Consider the following 13,552-nt stretch of genomic DNA (forward strand, 5'->3'; position numbering starts at 1 on the left):
AGCCCACAGATATTTATAAACATTTATTAAATCCCCTTTCAGTCTTCTGCTCTCCAGTTGGAAGAGATGAGTCCTTTACACCTCCCTGAACTTCTTTCAGTATGAGGACTTAAGGCCCTTACTCATCTAACACTCCTTGCTTGTACTTTGGGTTTGAAATCTGAGCCATCAGCTCCAGCACTGAGGGTGCTGCTCCAGTGCCATCCTTGCTGGCAGGGTGAGCAGCCATTGCTGCAGGAACTCTCCCCAGTCTCTGCTTCTCTAGAAGGCTTTTGATCTTGCTTCCTGGATCAATGGAGTGCTGCAAATCATAGTCACAGAATTGTTTGGGTTGGGAAAGACCTCCAAGATCATGGAGTTCAACCAGCAACCCAACCCCACCATGGCCACCAAACCATGGCCACAAGTGCCATGGCCACACCTTTCTTGAACACCTCCAGGGATGGGGACTCCACCACCTCCCTGACCACTCTTCCAGCAAAGAAATTTGTCCTCATCTCCAACCCAACCCTCCCCTGGCACAATTTCAGGACATTTCCTCTCTTTCTGTCACCTGAGACTAGGGAGCAGAGCCCAACCCCCACCTGGCTCCAACCTCCTCTCAGGAGCTGTAGAGAGCAATGAGGTCTCCCCTCTGCCTTTCCTCCTCCACACCCCCAGCTCCCTCAGCTGCTGCTCCCCAGCCCTGTTCTCCGGACCCTTCCCCAGCTTGGTTGCCCTTCTCTGGACATGCTCCAGCTCCTCAAACTCTTTCAGGACTCACCATCAGTGCTGAGTACAGGGGGAAAATCACTTTCCTGCTCCTGCTAGCCACACCATTGCTGATCCAGGCCAGGATGCTGGTGGCCTTCTTGGCCACCTGGGCAGACTCTGGCTAATCTTCCTGGCTGTTGACCAACACCCCCAAGTCTTTCTCTGCAGGCATTTTCCAGCCACTTTTCCCCAAGCCTGAAGTATTCCTAGGGTTGTTGTGACCCAAGAGCAGGTCCCAGCACCTGACCTTGTTGACCCTTGTCCCACTGGCCTTGGCTCATCTCTCCACATTGTTTCCAAGGGGATGCATTATGCATTAAGAGGAAGAAGGCTAAGAGGTTTTTTCCAAGGCTCTTTCTGTTCCTTATTTTCCAGACTTGGCAAGGCTGCAGCATTAACTGCCTTTTTTATCCTCTACCCTGCTGAGATAAACTTTTAATCTTTTAATGTGGAAAACCAAGAGGACTAATTACCTCCTTATTAAGGGCATTTGAATGGATTTTTTGTCCTGCAAGCTTTATTACATCAAATAACTGAAAGCTGTGCTTCTACCATTTTAACACATTCTGGGGAGTCACTGCAACAGCCATGACAATTTCCAGTAGAAGATCCTAAAGCACAATTGTCAGCTGTTTTCTGCACCCATTGGTTAAAATCCAGAGTTACAGACCAAGGTTACCTTAACTAAAAGATGGATGTAGATACATTCTAGGTACTAATGCCTCTTGGTTGTAATATTCAATGAAGAATCATAGAATGGTTGGAAGGGACCTTAAAGATCATCCAGTCCAACCTCAATCCCCCACTGCAGGGCCATCTTCAAGTAGAACAGGGTGCTCAGAACCCTGTTCAACTTGTCCTGGAATGTTTCCAATGGGGTATCTGCCATATCTTTGGGCAACCAATGGAACAAGGAAAGGTATGGAGATGCCCAGAAAAAGGCTACACAGCAGGTCAGTGGCTGAGCAAGGACACAATCCAGGTGACCACAGCCACAGCTCCGTTTGGGGCACCCAGCCAGTTTGCATCAGGAGTTGTGTCACCATGATATGGTTTGGATTGTTTTGAAGGAGGACACTTTCCAACCCCACCTGGATGTGTTCTGTGTGACCTGCCCTGGGTGACCCTGCTCTGGCAGGGGGGTTGGACTGGATGATCTCTAGAGGTCTCTTCCAATCTCTAACAGTCTGTGATTCTATGAAATCACTGTGCACAGCTTCAGGTTAAAAAAAATCATCAGATTTTGATGAATTATTTTGATACATAAATAAAGAGGGGAAAAAAAAGTCAAGCTCTTGATGCTCACTGGGCAAACCACACATCCAGGCTCTTTTTACAGGAGGGTTTAACGTTTAATTTGTATAAATTATTTCCTATGCTGTCTGACCTTCTCTTACATTGTACAAATCTGAATCTTCCTGTCATTATTTGGGAAAACCTGACACATTGCAAGAGACAACAGAAAAAATCTTACAGGGTTATACAGGGCATGCCAAGAGATCTGGAAGCCAAACTGTACATCTAGGTTGAACATAGTTCAACATTTGGAGATACTCAAGACCTGCCTGGATATGCTTCTGTGTGATCTGCTGTAGGTGACTCTAGGGTCACCTAGGGCAGGGGGATTGGACTGGATGAGCTTTGAAGGTCCCTTCCAGCCCCTAACATTCTGTGATTCTGGGATAGTTTCCTGCAGTACACACAGGCTTTATACATGCTCTGCATGAGCTCCAGTCTCTTGCACTGTAGCAACTGATTTTTGCTTTTTACTTTCTGAGAGAAACAGAGCTGGATTTATTTTACCATTTTTAAATCATGTTGAGAGTTCCTGAGGATCTTGTCCATGATGACATCAGCTGAGTGTATGGATTGTATAGAATGATTCAAGTATTTGTTATATGACTTCCATTATGATGTTATTCCTGGTTAGGATAAACCACTTCTGACTGGAATAAAATCCAATTGTTTTGATTATGTCAGAATTTCTGTAGGAAGATTATTTAATAGATGTTAACACTACCCAGAAGTTTTATATTTGCAAATCATGGAATGGTTTGGGTTGGGAGGGACTTCCAAAGCTCATCCAGTCCAACACCCCTGCAGTCAGCAGGGACATCCTCCACTAGATCAGGTTGCCCAGAGCCCTGTCCAGCCTCACCTTGAATATCCCTAGGGATGGAGCCTCAACCACCTCCCTGGGCAACCTGTTGCAGTGTTCCACTACCCTCATGGCAAAGAACTTGTTCCTCATATCCAATCTCAATCTGCTCTGCTCTTATTTCAAACCATTGCCCCTGGTCCTGTCACTGCTGGCCTTTGGGAAGAGTCCCTCTGCAGCCTGCTTGTAGTTCTTGGTTTAGGACTTTTTACTTCCATAGGATTTGAGGTTTCTGTCTTCAGGTCCATTTTATTACAGCTTGCCAGCAGAGCAAATCACTAGAGAGTATTTGAAGAGCATTGATAAACTTTTCACTGCAGACAGAACTGTTTGCTGTTTGTGGTAACAGACAGCAGCAGCCAGAGCAGACTTCAAACATTACAAGAAGAATAAAAGGGTGCATCTTAATAAGCTTAACTAATTAAGTCAATCAAACATGAAGGAAAGTAATAATCTTCTATCAACATTTACAGTAGAAGGGGACCATAAGGGGACTGCAGGAACACATCCATGTGGGTTGTATGCCTCCAGAGAGGGACACTCCAGCACCTCTCTGGGCAGCCTGCTCCAGGACTCTGTCACCCTTAAATATCACAGGAAAATATCACAGGACGTTGGGGGTTGGAAGGGACCCTCTGGAGATCATCAAGTCCACCCCCCTGCCAGAGCAGGATCATATAACCATAGAATCTAGTGCAGGTCACACAGGAACACATCCAGATGGGGTCTGAAAGTCTCCAGAGGAGACTCCACAACCTCTCTGGGCAGCCTGCTCCAGGGCTCTGTGACCCTTACAGTAAAGAAGTTCCCCCTCTAACATAAAGAGGTTCACAGAATCAGAGAATGGTAGAGGTTGGAAGGGACCTCTGGAGATGGAGTCCAATCCCCTCCTCTTGTTCAGATGGGAGTTGTTATGCTCCAGTTTGTGCCCATCACCCCTTGTCCTGTCACTGGGGACCACTGAACATGAACTGGCCCCACCCTCCTGCCACCCACCCCTGAAGTACTGAGAAGCCTTTTTTGCAGGGTTAGCACTCTGAAAATGTCAACAAAGCAGTTCAGTGTCCTGGAGACTTTCAGAACTGGGAATCTGTGGCCAATGAGTGTTAAGAGTGTCTTTAGCCTGAGCTGTTACTGCTCTGAGAAATGAGATGCAAAGGGGTGGGAAGTCTTCTCTACTTTTTAAAAGAAAGATCTGAGCATGCCTGGCAAATGTGGGGGAAGCAGAGAATTCTCTTTTACCTGAAGAAAGTATGGTGCTCCACACAAACCTTCCATAGCCTCTTAGCAGCACGATGGTTTGGCAGCTTGAACCCAATAGTGCTCTCAAACTGCTCCAGCTGGAAAGAAGCCACAAAGACATTAACCCATTTCCTTAAGCTGCCTACTGACTAGCAAGCAGGGTTCAGATGGTTCCATTACTGCAAGGAGCTGTAATTCTCTTCTCAGAACATTTCCAAAAATCAATAATAAAAAGGAAATCAGAATTTCCAGCCTTTTAGGAAAATGATACTTGTCAGGTAGTCAGGAAGTGTAATTATCACATTATCACTTCCTGTCTCTACTAATGACTCTTCTGAGAAATCCAATAATACTTTAGTGTTCCTTGCTGATTTTCTGCCCAATGTATTTATTATTAAACTCCAGGAAACAATTGTCCTGCAGCTTGTGCTGCACAGCCTCCTTGGATTTAATGAGATCCATACTGCACTGCTAAGCTTCCCTGGTCTGTTTCACTACCTAACAGCTCCTTAGCAAAAAGATTCCAGTTCTGTCCCATCAGAGAGCCCAAGAACAATGGATCTGTGCTCCAAAACTTACCAAACTACAATGTTAGTATTGTAAGATTGGGATTTAGACTTCTCTTTTGCTTTATTTATTAACACAGTAAGGTGTAGTTTTAGAGAGCAGACAGAAGCTCTTTTACCCCTCCCCAAAGGAGTAAAAGAAAACTCTCCACACAGGACTGGAAAGAATTGGGAATTTAAATGGAAGAACTATTCACAACTATATGCAAAACCATACAAAATACACAAATCCATATTTTGCCTCAGCACAGTTCTCTCCTGGGCTTACCAAAATCTCACTAGGCCAGAACCTACCAAAACCTTCCCCCCACCAGGCCTCAATGCTCACTCCCCCCATACCTCCTTACCCAGGCCCAAATGACACAGTAAATATTAGCTCTGCCAGAGCCATGCCAGGCCTCAAACCTCCCCACAAGAGATAATGTCCAGATGGGAGCAAAGAGAGAGTGAGAAGGGGGAGAATAGCCTATGCAGCTCAATTATAAAGGGGAGATGCAGGAATTGTCATAGAATCACAGAATTGTCAGGGCTGGAAGGGACCTCAAGGCTCAGCCAGTTCCAACCCCCCTGCCATGGGCAGGGACACCTCACAGCAGCCCAGGTTGCTCACAGCCACATCCAACCTGGCTGCAAAAACCTCCAGGGATGAGGCTTCCACCACCTCCCTGGGCAACCTGTGCCAGTCTCTCACCACCCTCATGGGGAACAACTTCTACCCAGCACCCAACCTGAATTTCTAGTTTTACTCCATTCCCCCCAGTCCTATCACTCGCTGACACCCTCAAAAGTCCCTCCCCAGCTTTCTTGGAGCCCCCTTCAGATACTGGAAGGCCACAAGAAGGTCTCCTTGGAGCCTTCTCTTCTCCAGACTACACAACCCCAACTCTCTCAGTCTGTCTCCAGAGCAGAGCAGCTCCAGCCCTCTGCTCATCCTCATGGCCCTTCTCTGGACACCTTCCAGCACCTCCAGATCCTTCCTGGAACAGAGGCTCCAGAACTGGACCCAGAGCTCCAGCTCAGCAGAGTGGAGCAGAGGGGGAGAATCCCCTCCCTCGACCATATGGGACGAAATAACCAAAGATTACATTTTCTGTGTCCACCTCCCTGCACCTCTCCTGTACTTGGAGGACTTTCAGCTCCATGGTTAAGACATCCAGTCTTAAACCCACAACACTACCTTAAACATTGTACAGTATCACCTGAAAAAGCATTACAGTGGTTGGTGTTTTGTTACATCTGGTGTCACAAGGTGTTCGAATCCTAATGCCCCTGCCTTCAGCAACTCCCCCCAAGCTTGTAACAGCATTAGAAAAGGAAGCTGAATTCACTGTTCCACAGCAGCCAACAGAAAGAGCTACCTTGTCCTCCAGGACAGCTCAAGCCTTTGGTTACAGCCTAGACTAGACGTGTTGACATTTGGGGAACAATTATATTCAAAGAGGAAGAGAAGCTGGCTGTGTCCCAGGGCTGCAAACTTGTGTAGACAGTAAGAACAAGGGCAGTGGCGCTGGCTTCCCTTGGTAACAAAGGACAAGACTGCACTTAGCAGCAAAAGAAAAGAGATTTGCTGCTTCTGGGTTTGCATCTCCTGAAGACGAGCACAGAATCTGAAGAGGAAATTAAAACATAAGTCTGTGAGGCCTCTGGGTAAAAAAAGGGAGGATGTTTCCTTGTTCCTGGATAGAAATGATCTCACGAAAGAAACAAGACAGGAAGGGGCTACTTACTTCTGCTGGCCTGACTTTGATGTAGAAATTACTTCGCTTGTAGGAAATCTTCAGGATTTTTGGCCAGGCGAAGCGATTGATCCGGAGTCTGTCTTTGTAAATGAGCAGTCCGTTAGCACACACCCCCAGCATGATATCCACACCTTCAGAGTCCTGCCACGTGTGAGACAAGGGCATATCAGCTTGGGAACATTCCAAACAAGGGATTCTCACTGGGAATAAATCAGATGGGACTTGTTTCATATCTGAACCTGGAAGACCCTAGCAGTGTGATGTGACAATGAGGGGAGGGCTGGAGCACCTCTCCTGTGGGGACAGGCTGTGGGAGTTGGGTCTGTGGAGCCTGGAGAAGAGAAAGCTCCAAGGAGATTCTTAAAGCAGAAATGGACAAGTCTATTAACTTCATAGGAAGGGCCTTGGACTCTCACTAATGGCTTTAGATGCCACTGGAGATCTCACTGAGGGTATGGAAAGTTTTATTATCTATATAAGCTATGTTCTTTAATACTAAGCATGAGTACCTTAAACCAAACAAAACCCAAATCAATCCCCAGTACCTTGGCATGATGTAAATCCACTCCATACATGGAGAGTCTCTTAGCATTTTCTAGGAACTGGGAATCTGCCTGTGCTGGAGTCAAGCCCCTGAAAGCATTGAATAAGCCTTGAGGTTATTGACAAAAGAACAGAGAATGAAAACTGAGTGGAATTTACAGTTCAGACACATAGCAAACCCTCTGTTTGTATCATAGAATCACAGAATGGTCAGGGTTGGAAGGGAGCTCAAGGCTCATCCAGTTCCAACCCCCTGCCATGGGCAGGGACACCTCACACCACAGCAGGTTGCTCACAGCCACATCCAGCCTGGCTGCAAAAACCTCCAGGGAGGTGGTGGAAGCCCTGGGCATCCAGTTCCAGTGTCTCAGTTGGGGAAGAACTTCTTCCTAACATCCAATCTGAATCTCCCCACTTCTAGTTTTGCTCCATCCCTCCAGTCCTATGACTCCCTGACATCCTAAAAAGTCCCTCCCCAGCTTTCTTGCAGCCCCCTTCAGATACTGTAGGGCACCAGGAGGAGACATCCTTTTAGAGCAGATTATATTCCTTTAGTAGAGATTTGCACCTTTGCTTTCAAAATACTCTAGCTGTAGATTGCTTAGACTAATGCAGATGGTCAGATCACATTTTCTCCAAAAGCTCTCCTTCTAGAGGCTAATTCAAACTGAGTATTTTAAATACATGAAAGGAAGAGGTTCTGGTCACACAGCAAAAGCTTTCCAAAGTAGTAATAGCTCAGCTTGGCAGTTCCACACCTGCTCTTCAAAGAACTGACAGAGCCATGGCAAAGCAGGAGGATTTCAGCACCTCCCACCTGTGTGTTTTGTGTAGCTCAGCTACTTTCTCTTCCATTTCTGGAGTTTGGTTGGGTGCAAACTGGAATTCACTGATATAGTCACTGTGGTGCTCCTCTGGGTCATGGTCACCCAGCTCAGCCTGCAGAGTGTAGGACCCCAGGAGGGCATGAGTCACAAAGGAGCAGGGCAGGCGGCCCGAAGCGATGTCCTGGCGGAGCTGTAGGCACAAGAAATATCTGCAAGACAAAGGGGACAAAAGCCTGAGCAAAACAAAACCAGAACAGGTGTTACCAACAGCAAGTGCCTGAGAGAGAGGGCAGAACTTAGCAGGATCAGGTGATCACAGCAGCAGATTTTAAATTCAGACAGGGAATTGCTAATTTGTTATGTCTTACATTATAGAATCACAGAATTGTCAGGGCTGGAAGGGACCTCAAGGCTCATCCAGTTCCAATCCCCCTGCCATGGGCAGGGACACCTCACACTACAGCAGGTTGCTCACAGCCACATCCAGCCTGGCTGCAAAAACCTCCAGGGATGAGGCTTCCACCACCTCCCTGGGCAACCTGCTCCAGTGTCTCACCACCCTCATGGGAACAACTTCTTCCTAACATCCAATCTGAATCTCCCCATTTCTAGTTTTGCTCCATCCCTCCCAGTTCTATCACTCCCTGACACCCTAAAATGTCCCTCCCCAGCTTTCTTGGAGCCCCCTTCAGATACTGGAAGGCCACAAGAAGGTCTCCTAGGAGCCTCTCTCAGGCTGTCTCCAGAGCAGAGCAGCTCCAGCCCTCTGCTCATCCTCATGGCCCTTCTCTGGACACCTTCCACCACCTCCAGATCTTTCCTGTAATAGAGGCTCCAGAACAGAGCTCCAGGTGTGGTCTCAGCAGAGCAGAGCAGAGCAGAGGGGGAGAATCCCCTCCCTGGCCCTGCTGGCCACACTTCTCTTGCTGCAGCCCAGGCTCTGCTTGACTCTCTGGGCTGCAAGTGGACACTAGTGGCTCATGTTGATCCAGCAGCACCCCCAAGGCCTTTTCTTCTTTGACAGTTATTTCCATACTTCCATTCCCTTTTTAAGAATCAATGTTACTTTCAGAAATAATGTGAGGAGCAGGAAAAAAAACCTGATTTCTAAGAGAAATGAATGAAAAACTGTGTCTAGTTTACAACAAAAGCTGACTGAGGAACTCCTTCAGTTCCCATTGTAGCCTGCAGGTATCTAATAAAATCTCCATGCATTTCCTCTGACATTTCCCTTTGGCTTTAAAATTCTGACTTTTATATCCTGTGCAGCTCATGTGCTAATCAAGTTCTGTAAGACACAAAAGAAATCCTTTTTAGTACTGAACCCACAACTGCCTGCCTTACACCATGCATGGATAAGAGTTTAATATTTCATGTACTGCATACAGCCTTCTACCAACTTTACAAAGTAGCAGTCAGGAGACATCCAATGTCTGCACAGATTTTAATGAAAACAAGGAAAGAAGCTTTACAAAGGAAGCTGAAATTCTAAAGAATCTAGCTTTAAGTTATAAGCATAAAAATGCTTTTATCAGTTAAAACACAACTCAAAATCCAATCAACTCACTGAAAATTCTCAGAACAGACAGCTCCTTTTAATGTGCAGTGCAGTATGTGTCTTAGGCTGTTTGCAGGAATACACAGAATCACAGCATGGTAGGGGTTGGAAGGGACCTCTGGGGATCATCCAGTCCAGAGCAGGGTCACCCAGGGTAGGACACACAGGAACACATCCAGATGGGTCTTGAAAGCCTCCAGAGAAGGAGACTCCACAACCTCTCTGGGCCTGCTCCAGGCCTCCAGTAGCCTCACAACAAAGAAGTTTCTCCTCCTGTTGAGGTGAAACTTCCTGGGTTCCAGTTTGTGTCCACTGCCCCTTGTCCTATCCCAGGACACCACTGCAAGGAGCCTGGCCCCTTCTTATCCCCCACCCCTCAGATATTTGTAACCATTGATCAGATCCCCTCTCAGCCTTCTCTTCTCCAGGCTAACCACCCCAGGGCTCTCAGCCTTTCCTCAGCACACAGATGTTCCAGGCCCTTCAGCATCCCTGTAGCCTCTGTTGGACTCTCTCCAGTGGACTCTTGCCCCTCTTGAACTGGGGAGCACAGAACTGGACACAGTACTCCAGATGTGATCTCACCAGGGCAGAGTAGCTGGGGAGAAGAACCTCCCTAGACCTGCTGGTCACTCTTCTTCATGTGCATTTGTGCAGCTCTCTCATTCTGTGCAGCAGCCTGCTGTGATGCAGTGTGCAGTAGCACAGCCCCAGCAGTCTGCAAGCTCCAAATCAACACTGAAGGTTTAGGATTCCCATTTCCTGTAACAATGAGTGGCAATTTCCTGCAGGCTACCCACTGCTACTTTTCAGCAGCCTAGCATCCACCAGATTCTAGGTATTTTCTAATACCTAAACCATCTTCAAGGTCCCTTCCAACCCATTCCATTCTAAGTTTTCCAGGCTTTATTAAGTTGTATGGTTTTACTTGCTGCATATATACACAACTACCTGTCCACCAAGCCAGCCAACATCATGGCTGAAGAACTTTGGCTGCCCTAAGCTTCACTCTTCAGTCAGTACTCCTCCATTTCCTATGTCATAAACCAGCAGCCCAACAACAAACCAGTGGCTTCTTTCAAGTATGATCATTCCCATCTAGCTCCTGCCCAAATCACAGCTTCACTTATTCAAAGATTCATAGAATGGTTTGGGTTGGAAGGGACATTTAAGATCATCCAGTTCCAACCCCCTGCCAGAGGCAGGGACACCTCCCACCAGCCCAGCTTGCTCAAGGCTTCATCCAACTTAGGTTTGAGCACCTCCAGGGAGGGGACATCCACAACCTCCCTGGGCAACCTGTGCCAGTCTCTCACCACCCTCACTGGAAAGAATTTTTTCCTTGTCTCCAATCTCAACCTCCCCTCCTCCAGCTCAAAGCCATTGTCCCTCATCCCATCTCTACAAGCCCTTGTCAAAAGTCCCTTCCCAACTTAGTTCATTCTTCTGTCTCAGGTTTCTTCCTGAAGTTTTCACCTTGCCTTTTCCACCTTATTCCAAAAAGCAATTGATGTGAGAAGATCTGTAGTGTTCTACAGTAACAGCCCAAACTGGTATGGCATTCACAATCTGAAGAAGATATTTTACATGACCCTCAAATTAGAGGAAATTTAAAGTTTAAAATTAGGAACTTTGCATACCTAGTGATGTCTTCAGTCAACTGGGAAGGGTCAGGAGGATAAAACTTCACATTAAAGGTGAATATCCAAGGCAAACCTAAACATGGAAAATGTCTGATCATTAATGTCAAGCCAGTTGAAGCAAAGAACCTTACTGCAATAAGCAGCCACTGAAATCCTGAAGAAAGCTTTTTTCCCCTCTCTTTTTACAGTCTATTAGTAAGAAACAAGGATTATTTTCATTGTCAGATAGAAACTCACACATCCATACAGTGAAAGGTTAGCAGATGATAAATGCTTTTTAAAGAATGCTTTACAGTAATAGAGATATCAGAATATGCTTTTAATTTGAAAACTACCATAATATAGTAACACTTTAAAGACATTCTGTGTTCAAAGACACTTGGACTGAATTTGCCTTTATTTCCCACTCCTCTATGGCTGACAGTCATAGAATCATAGAATCACAGAATGTTAGGGATCTCTGGAGATCAAGTCCAACCCCCCAGGGCAGGTCACACAGGAACACATCCCGGCAGGTTTTGAAAGTCTCCAGAGCAGGAGACTCCACAACCTCTCTGGGCAGCCTGCTCCAGGCTCCAGCACCCTCACAGTTTCTCCTCATGCTGAGGTGGAACTTCCTGGGTTCCAGCTTGGACCTATTGCTCCTTTTCCTGTCACTTGGCATCGCTCAAGGAGCCTGGTCCCTTCTTCTTGCCCCCCACCCCTCAGATCAAATCCCCTCTCAGCCTTCTCTTCTCCAGGCTAAACATTCCCAGGGCTCTCAGCCTTTCTTGATAGCAGAAATGTTCCAGTCCCTTCATCATCCTCATAGCTGTTCATTGGACTCTCCCCAGCAGATCCCTGTCCCTCTTGAACTGGGGAGCCCCAAGCTGGACAGAATCCTCCAGCTGTGGTCTCACCAGCCTGCCCCTGTTTAACTTGACTGACAGTTGGAAAGAGTTTACAACAATTACAGAGAGGAGATATCAAAATGAGGTCTGTGCTGGATACAACAAAATGTTTCTTATTCATACAGAATGCATGGACAACAAAAAAAACCCCACAAACCTTAGCCATTCCTCCTTTAAAACAGTTTTGGAGAAGCAACATTTCTAGCAACTCTAAGAGCAATGGGATTTAAAGTTTAAATTCCCCTGAGCTTGAAGTCTTAACACCACTTGCACTACACCAAAAGCATGCTTAAAACTGGAGGAATAATTTGACAAAACATAAAATGCTGCCTTTAGTCCTGGTTTTAAACAAATTGAAGAATTGCTGGAGACACTCATCAATAATGTTGGAATTACAGAATGGCTTAGGTTGGAAAGGACCTCAGAGATCATCTACTCCAAACTGCCTGCCATGGGCAGGGACACCTCTCAACTAGACTCAGTTGCTCAAGGCTTCATCCAGCCTAGCCTTCAACACCCCCAGGGAGGAGGCATCTACATCCTCCCTGGGCAGCCTGTGCCAGAGTCTCACCATCCTCCTACGGAAGAACTTCTCCCTCAGCTCCACTCTAACCCTGCTCTGCCTCAGTTTCAAACCATTCCCCCTTGCCCTGTCTCCAGACACCCTCAGGAAAAGTTCCTCTGCAACCTTCTGTAGGATCCCTTCAGGTACTTGAAGGCAGCTCTAAGGTCCCTCCAGGTCTTCTCTTCTCCAGGCTGAACACCCCTGGAGCTGCTCCAGCCCTTGTTGCTCTCCCTGCACTGTAACACTATGTGCAAGAGGAGCACACTCACTGTAAAGTACCTAAGAACCTGACAAAATGTAGAACTTCCATAATTGCAGCAGATTTTGTTAAACAATGCAGACATAGACATGGAAGAAAAAAGCCCAAAACAGATCCTGGGAAAGAACTGAATAGTTGGGGCTTGCATGATGCTTGAAAGCAAACACAGTTGTGTTTTGTTGTGTCTTTTCTGAGCACAAAGAGAGGAACACTGCACTGTAGACCTACTAAAGATTATGAAGACCATAAGAAAGAAGAATGCTATCAAGACTTCTTTTTTTTCCTTTCTCTTGCTTCTTTTCTCCCAGTGAAAATAATCTTTGGTGAAAAAAAAAAAAGCAAGGTAAGGTGCCCTTCACTGCTGAGAATGATTCCTCTGAATATTTGATCTGGGCCCCTCCATTCAGGAAGGACCTCAAGGAACTGCTTGATAGAGTCCAGCACAGAGCCACAAAGATGCTGCAGGCAGTGGAACATCTTACTTGTGAGGAGAGCCTGAGGGAGCTGAGGGCTCTGGAGCTTCGAGAGGAGGAGCCTGAGGGTGACCTCCTTGCTGGTGATAAAGATGTGCAGGGGGAGTGCCCAGAGGCTGGAGCCAGGCTCTGCTGGGTGATGCCCAATGCCAGCACAAGGGGCAGTGGTGGAAGCTGAGCCAGAGGAAGTTCCATGGAAACATGAAGTGAAATTTTGTCCCTGTGAGGGTGACAGAGCCCTGGAACAGGCTGCCCAGGGGGGTTGTGGAGTCTCCCTCTCTGCAGATATTCAAACCCTACCTGGATGTGTTCCTGTGTGATCTGTTCCAGGTGATC

General features: G+C 46.8%; 1 protein-coding gene across 2 annotated transcripts in view; it reads right to left on the reverse strand.

Moving 5' to 3' along the window:
* Positions 1–13,552, reverse strand: part of EPB41L2 (erythrocyte membrane protein band 4.1 like 2) — a 132,842-nt gene that overhangs the window by 35,865 nt on the left and 83,425 nt on the right. For both annotated transcript variants that reach the window (XM_054393005.1, XM_054393004.1), the window contains exons 7-11: positions 11,027–11,102; positions 7,819–8,037; positions 7,004–7,091; positions 6,447–6,599; positions 4,154–4,251 (exon numbers count right to left, since the gene is read on the reverse strand). In XM_054393005.1, coding sequence (XP_054248980.1) covers positions 4,154–4,251; positions 6,447–6,599; positions 7,004–7,091; positions 7,819–8,037; positions 11,027–11,102 — 634 coding nt within the window. The remainder of the gene's footprint in view (positions 1–4,153; positions 4,252–6,446; positions 6,600–7,003; positions 7,092–7,818; positions 8,038–11,026; positions 11,103–13,552) is intronic.

The sequence above is a fragment of the Indicator indicator genome, chromosome 27 (genome assembly GCF_027791375.1).
Source record: "Indicator indicator isolate 239-I01 chromosome 27, UM_Iind_1.1, whole genome shotgun sequence".
Lineage (NCBI taxonomy): Eukaryota > Metazoa > Chordata > Aves > Piciformes > Indicatoridae > Indicator > Indicator indicator.